At 43.3% G+C, this 6,000-nt stretch overlaps 1 protein-coding gene across 1 annotated transcript in view; it reads left to right on the top strand.

Annotated features, from left to right (window-relative positions):
- The first annotated feature begins 358 nt into the window (after nt 1-358).
- LOC138487921 (zinc finger protein 528-like) overlaps nt 359-6,000 on the top strand; it is a 154,621-nt gene continuing 148,979 nt past the window's right edge. Inside the window, exon 1 of the mRNA XM_069614547.1 lies at nt 359-618. Within this exon, the coding sequence (XP_069470648.1) occupies nt 595-618 (24 nt within the window). The 5' untranslated portion in view covers nt 359-594. The remainder of the gene's footprint in view (nt 619-6,000) is intronic.

Genomic DNA, 6,000 nt, shown 5'->3' with positions numbered 1-6,000 from the left:
GTTCCTTTAGGCAGGATCTGAGCAAGTGAGCCGTTGCAGATGTTACATGACCAGCAAGTTAAAGTTTGAGTTCAGTCGCTTCCACTTGCGAATTCAGGTAAACTTGAACCATTTCTTGTTTGTCACGATTTCATTAAGCCCCAAACGCTAATGGTTTTCTGAATCCGGTGAGGCTCTGACTAGTAGTATTGTGGGATATTGGTAATATACGAGGAAATAGACGAAAGACTAAAATGGACCCCCCCCCCCGCCCCTCACATCAGGTTCCTGAGCATGCTCCGATTGAGTGAGATTTCTCGCACTGCGCATGTCCATTAGAGTAGTGTTCTCTCACAGAGCATTCCTTGTCATTCACAGAATTAATCCGATCTCCTGCTGCACAATAGATGATGCACCTGGCAACCCGCTCAGCTGTGGCACATTTGGGTTGCTATTGATGAGGAGCAAGGTGTGTGCCCGGGCCCTCTCCTCTCTTTGTCTTGTGCTGTTCCCAAGGAAGGCACAGCTGAATGTGCGTGTGGCTATTGTTCCCTCACTTACTCAATTCGGACATTAACTTACGTTTGGAAAATCCCAAAACAAATAATAAAGGCAATGTCTCAGCGATGCTCGGAGAAGGTGAGTAAATTCAAGGACACCCCGCCCTTAGGTAAATGTGATTGTGTACCTATCCTCATATGTGTTTTATTAATGTGTATGTTATCTGGCATTCTTTTTAAATATCAGAACTCTAAATGCCTTAATGTCAAATTTCACATCTTGTGTATACTGTTGCCAGATGGCTCTGTGACAACAGGAGACCGGCATACACGAGCTTTGCTTTTACTTTAGTAAATTTCATTCGATATGTGCTCCAAGATTTTTCCCACAATGCAATGTATAGAGAAATGAAAGCCCGGGGCTGAGTCCTAGTGTCCCGGTGACGTTGAGCTATCTGGTATAATGTGCATCAATGCTCATCTGTCTTATGTATGTAAGCTAATGAAATAATATCCCACTAAGACATGAAATAGGTGAATATGGATGGACAGCTTTGAATTGCTTTGGACCACTAACGCGCAACCTTTGACCTAGGTAATCTCATAAGCAATGGTTCGTGGTTATGGGACACACCACACTGGCTAAACCTCGTTTTTTTAATGACCATTTTTTCACCAAAACTAAAAACTGATGAATATAACGTTTTAAGTGAAGCATAACAAATAGCATTACTCTGGACATCCTCACCTACTGCACATTGGTGGCAAGACCAGTTTGCAAATGTATTTATACTTAGAACATTATAGGAACGAGTTTTAACCCAAAAATACTGTACACAGCAGAACATATGGCAACAGGAACTTTCTGGGGAGTGTGCTTTACAGCATTGCAATAGATGTATGAATAAAAATAAACCGGTGGTAGTAAGGATTGGTGGTACAGGGTGGTGGGACACAGACTAGGGCATGAGTTCATGGGGTTAGTTTGCTGGTTCCTTTTTGCAACTGGGCAGATGGGATAAAAATGATGGCCTGGAAGGTTGCTCAGAGCAAGAATAGTGGTTATGAGTAATTCAAAGTCTTGCATCTGTCATTTTTGTAGTGCCAAGAGGCAGCATATACGGTCGCATTTGTACTATAAAATGCTGCTGCATTACATTATTCTTTGATTTTTACTCTTTCCCATCCAGACCCTTATTTTTCAACTATCCATAAAAAGGTGAACTCACTGCATAGATCATTTGTATTTTAATTTGTAAGGGACATTAGTTGGTTGATGCACCTCCTGCAGCAACCTGTGTACAGGATACCGGTCCCAGGTATGTATCATGTATAAGTAGGTAAAGCGTTTAACCATACCCTCCTCTCTGCGCATGGCTGGGGAAGCAGCAAACTGCAATGCTAAGGCTTAAACCCTAAAGGAGCCTTCCTCTGTCCCCATAGGGCACAATGGCTAAAATAATAGAATGTAAGCCCACACTCACGGTAGTGAGGGGGATAGGATAACCCCCCCACCCCCATTACCATGAGTGTGGGTGTTAGGCAGAATTATATGCAGCACCCTTTGGGAACACCACACACAATTAAGACTACAGGTGACAGTACAATTTCACCTTTGGTACAAGCCTGTACTACACAGTTAAAGTGGTAGCAGTAGCAGACCAGCCAGACTCATCTCAAGAGTAAGTGACCAGTATCAAATAGTTACACAAAGGACAACAATTACGATGATTGAGGCAAACACTGACTCAAGGTTTTCAAGTAAAAGAATATACATTTATTTCACTCTTCAGTTGTATAACATTACACCTTTCTAAGCAGTTTAAAAATCACACTCTTAATACACCACAAAGCTTCCCTTAAATTCCAGACAAGTTAAGCTCACAAAATGAAGTGGGAGCAAAATGGCACTCCAGCAATTTAAAAGGGAGGGAAAGACAAAAGTTAACAGAACTTACCAACAGAACTTACCAACAGGTAAGTACTCAGAGCAAGGGAACAGGAGAGACTACAATGATAAAATCAGATAGAAAAGGCTTAGGTTCAAAGTCTTTTGCTCAAGATAATATAGTTCAGGGTAGTTTGCGGTACAGTTCGTGGCACGGTTTCCGGACAAGGTTGGTTGGTAGAAAGGTTAGTTCAAAGAGAAGAGAAGGGCAAGCCTTCGGATTGGAGAAAGATTTCAAACACTTTCACCGCGGCTGAACGAAACGCACAACCGGATTTGAACAGTACCTTAAAATGGAGAGGGGGCTGTAGCTGAGGCAGACGTTCCTGGTAGTTCCTGCAGGCTCACGGTTCCTGAAGCGACTGTCGGACTGATCAGAAGTAGGAAGACTGGAGGTTCCTGCACTACCCAGGGAAGAAACCAGCAGCAGCGCCAAACAACAAATAAAAGGTGCGCTCCTTAAAACCCAAGCAGGGTCCGACCTTCCTGGCTATCCGGCCCACTGTAGCTCTGTACAGCGAATTCGACCAGAGGAGGGGTCTTGGCTTGCAGTTTGGGTGAACTGGTTGGTCCCACCAGCCCAAGGGAAGAAGTTTCCTGGAAGATCTTCTGTCGTCGTATTCTGGAGATTCGGACCTGCAGCAGGGCTTCACCGGGCGGTTTAGTCATTGTAGGGGTCCTCTTCTTCCAGTTCCTCGTTGGTTCTTTCGTTCCAGTAGCGACTGCTCTTCCAGTCCCAGAGACCTGCTTTTTATGGAGTTTTCCCCCATTCATACAGCCTGGCTGTCAATCACACAGCAGGGTGGCTGGCCTGGCAAGGCCAGTCCCCTTAGCCAATCAGATAGGAGTGCGACTTGAGTTACCAAGGGAACCCATGGCAGGGGTCCTAAAACCCCTCCCTCACATCCTGCCTACCCAGACTCTCAGGTGCCTAAAGGAAGGATTCTGTGCAGAAGCCCGCGAAAAAGCGATGAACAAAGGGACCAAACCTGGTTTGGCGCGCAGAGTAAAACACGAGAAAGACTTTAACAAAAAGAAATGGCGAATAAACCCGGTCGAAGCCAAAATAAAATGTATTTGGTCAAGCGGGTTTATGTTTGAGGCTAATATAATAGCCTAAAATATTACCATGTTTATATATGATAATCGCGGCAGAAAAGGTAGGGTAGATACCACTGCCACCAGCCAAGTCCTAATGTAAAGAGAGCAAAACAATGCCCCAAGAGGCTCAGACAAAAAGGGATAAGAATTAACCCTTTCCAATACTCCATGGAAGATGGGGTGTACTGGGTCTGTGGTTTAAAGTGACTAAGGTAAAGTTAATGGCAACTTTACCCTTTTCTGGGGGACTGTAGTCAGCCCCAGAAAATGGAGTCGGTGGGAAGTCTAAAAGACAACCCTGTGTCACTGCACTGAAGGTGCTGTGTAACACACATGAAAAATATGGTGTAGGCTCCAGTGCCCAAGATCACACAAAAAGTAGAAACACACATAGCAAAACACATGTAAGAGTGGGAAAAAAGGCTCACACTCTTACCAGGTGAAAAAAAAAATCCTAGAAATCCAGCAAAGCTGCTGAGGGACTCAATAGGTAAGGGAAATTAACCATTTATGAGTGGGCTTGGATTCTATTAAAGACCTAGAGGACTTTGATTAGGTATTATCATCTTTATATATTCATCCAGCAGCAAAGACACGTTTCATATTGTAAAGAAGAAATGTTTTAAAACAAATAAAACATTTTGTGAAAACATGAAATAGAACTCCATAACCAGCTGGCATCATGACCTCTGTACTGACCAATCCAGCCAGACTCCCTCCATACGAGGCTGTGCCATTAGTCCCTCTTCCTTCCTCTTCTTTAGTGCTTGCAACAAACACATGTATTTGAAGCAATTTCCATTTAGGATTCAAGCAAAGATGTAAATCAGCACAACTGTTCACTTCGCGTTAGCCACTGTCCTTCAACACTGTGTCTGAGGGGGAAGAACGCACACTGTCATTTCGTTCTTCTATAATAGGCCATGTAAAGCTTTTTAAATCCATAATGTCTGTTCCTACATTGGTACCCAAATGAAGATAAAAGAGAATTCAGTGGGTGGCAGGTACAGATGACACAACAAACTTTATTCTCCTGACATCCAAACTGCAGTAGGTAACTATAGCAACTATACGAATATTGCAGCTCCCATGGGTAACCTGAGAGGGAGTGAACAGTAACAATATCATGGCCCTCTGCTGTGGGAAATCTACATCGACCTGTATGGAACAATAGCAATTACCTGAGAATGCTAACACATAGGTGTAGCTCCCTGAAGGCATTGGTGTTCCCAGACGGAACATTATATAATGACAAACTCGGGTATGATCGACCATATCCTTGAGAGTAGAAACTTATTCTGCTTGATGGAAAACAATAAGAGGCCCATTTTAACGGCAATTAAGTGAGCCTCCCCCAATCACCTGTCTATGGTTATTTGTGGAACGTGTCACCATTAGGGCACCACTCATATCTCTTCACCATTGCCAGGATGAGAATGTGAACTAAATGGATACTTGATGGACAAGGAAACCCAAGACAGGACATAAGAGAGAGATCATTTACAAGAATTCTGAGCTAGACCTATCCATACTACTTAACAGTGAAAGAAACTGGGAGAAAACACAGAGGTCTAGACCCAAATAGCCCTTCCTCTAGTTCCCAGATGGGATGTTTGAAACTGACACCCAGTATTAACATGTTTCCACATAAGAGGCTAATTTGTTTTAGGATGAAGAGCATTCTGGATGGAACAAACAAGTAATTGAAACAAACGTACCAATATAAGTTACGTATCATCCAAATGTTAACTCTTAAGAGAGGAATACATATTTTCCTGAACCCTAACATGAGCTAAACTGAACCATGCCACCATGGGGATCAAGAAAAAAACATTGTATGTACTGATCTTAAGCCCACACCCCAACTATCAACTATATCACTGCAACTGAAATGAGCTTGCTTTTGGGAGATGTTCCATTTATTTCTTGACAAAGGATAGCTCATGTAAATCTTCCCTTATTACCATAAACAATACCTCCCATGTTACCATAAACATCTCAAGTGGAGGGGGCCCCTGATGACCTGAGCAAAACAGTATTAAGAGAAAAACATCCATTGCGTTTGCTGCAATATAAGGAATTTGGAGCGAACAACTGGGAGAATAAATACTGAGAAACGCGAGTACAGACTAGTTCCTAGGCGTACACGGAGAGAAATCAACCCTCTGCCTGCTTACACTAACCAAGGGAATCTACCTTATCACATGCTAAAGGAAGGCATCTGCTTTGTAACTACATTCCTCTAATTCAACATATCCCAGAGCTGCTATCAACCTGGCAGTGAGGGGGGAGAAAGAGAGGGAGAGAGAGCTAGCAAGCAAGGGGTAATACTCGCCTCTGTGTCTTTAATAGAATCTAAACCCCCACTCACAATAGTGAGAATGATTAATGTTAACGTTAAAGGATATTTGTACCGCGCACTATCACCACCGGAGTGGTCCCCTGGCGCTCTGGCGGCTCTGAAAGAGGGCC

This window comes from Ambystoma mexicanum, chromosome 9 (genome assembly GCF_040938575.1).
Source record: "Ambystoma mexicanum isolate Mex_15411 chromosome 9, UKY_AmexF1_1, whole genome shotgun sequence".
Classification (NCBI taxonomy): Eukaryota; Metazoa; Chordata; class Amphibia; order Caudata; family Ambystomatidae; genus Ambystoma; species Ambystoma mexicanum.
The sequence above is the reverse complement of the archived record's forward strand: the minus strand, read 5'-3'. Positions and strand labels throughout refer to the sequence as shown.